This window comes from Aplysia californica, unplaced genomic scaffold (genome assembly GCF_000002075.1).
Source record: "Aplysia californica isolate F4 #8 unplaced genomic scaffold, AplCal3.0 scaffold00096, whole genome shotgun sequence".
In the NCBI taxonomy this organism is placed as follows: Eukaryota; Metazoa; Mollusca; class Gastropoda; order Aplysiida; family Aplysiidae; genus Aplysia; species Aplysia californica.
In genome coordinates, this window is record NW_004797366.1 from 1,487,038 (window position 1) to 1,488,393 (window position 1,356).

The 1,356-nt window shown below is 52.4% G+C and overlaps 1 protein-coding gene across 1 annotated transcript in view; it reads left to right on the plus strand.

Moving 5' to 3' along the window:
- Nucleotides 1-276: 276 nt before the first annotated feature.
- The window catches only part of LOC101851257, a gene marked incomplete at both ends in the record, with an annotated part of 20,728 nt that continues 19,648 nt past the window's right edge, over nt 277-1,356 (plus strand). The window contains 1 exon segment of the mRNA XM_035968916.1: nt 277-1,158. Coding sequence (XP_035824809.1) covers nt 277-1,158 — 882 coding nt within the window.

The window sequence follows — 1,356 nt, forward strand, 5'->3', positions numbered from 1 at the left end:
CAACAACAGCAACAATCACAACAACAACAACAATAGCAACAACAACCACAACAACAACGATCCCAACACCAACAATCATAACAGCAACCACAACAACAGCAACTACAACCACAACAACAACCACAACAACAACAGCAACAATCACAACAACAACAACAATAGCAACAACCACAACAACAACTACAACCACAACAACAACAACACGCACAACAAAGAACGAAAAAAACAACAACTCAACAACTATTTTCTCATCACGTTTCTCTCCCTTGTTGTTTCAGTTCGTCCTGTCCAAGTACGGCTATCTGCGTTGTCACGTAACCAGAAGACGGCGGGAAGCAACTCATCCCCGTCACCGGGCCATGACGTCACACTTCAGCAGCTTCCTGTCCAGCCTGGCGATGGTGGAGGAGGGCGGGGAGGAGACCTGCGACGAGTCTGAGGTCCAGAAGGCTATCCGGAACTACCAGAGGACGTACAATTTGCCGGAGACAGGCGAGCTAGACGAGGAGACCAAGTCGTTCATGAGCACCTCCCGGTGCGGTAACAAGGACAGCGAGAAGGATAAGAGCGCGCCTCTGGGAGACGAGGAGGCCCTGAATGTCCTGGTGACGGACAGCCAGACGGCAGCTCGCGCGCACCATCACAACAACCAGCACTCACCCGTCATGGACGACGGGGAGGACAATTTTTCCTCCACCTCCAACGGCCATCGCTTGTGGAGGCGGTCCGCCCGCCGCGGGGCCACCAGCCAACTGTACAAACTTCTGGCCGGGGACAAACCCACCAGCCGCCCACAGAGCGCTCACAGAAGACATTTACAGGAGTACGTGCAGAGACTGAAGCGTGACGTCACAGGTAAGAGAAGACTGTTGCATAAATACACGGCCCGCGAGCGGAAAAAGCGATCTGTTCATGTATGGACTCCCAATTCCCTCCCCTTGGGGAAGTATATCGGCGAGAACGGAGAGCTTTTCAACAAGGACGTTGTCCGTTGGCGTCTGCTCACCACTGGTTTTAGCACGCGCATCCCTGTGGAGGACCAGAGGGCGACCATTGACCTGGCCTTCCGCATGTGGAGTGAGGTGATCCCGCTCAAGTTCGTGGAGGACACGAGCAGTGATATACACAGCGTGGACATTGAGATCGCTTTTGGGAAAGGTGAGTGCTTTCTTAGACTTTGGTAGAAGATCACTGGTGATTGATGAGTGGCCACGTGTCGGTGCGTGTGTGTGTATGTGTGTGTGTGTGTGTGTGTGTTTGCGTGTGTGGGTGTATGTGTGTATGTGTATGTGTGTGTTTGTGGGTGTGTATGTGTCTGTGTGTATATGTGTATGTGTATGTGTGTGTGTGTGTGTT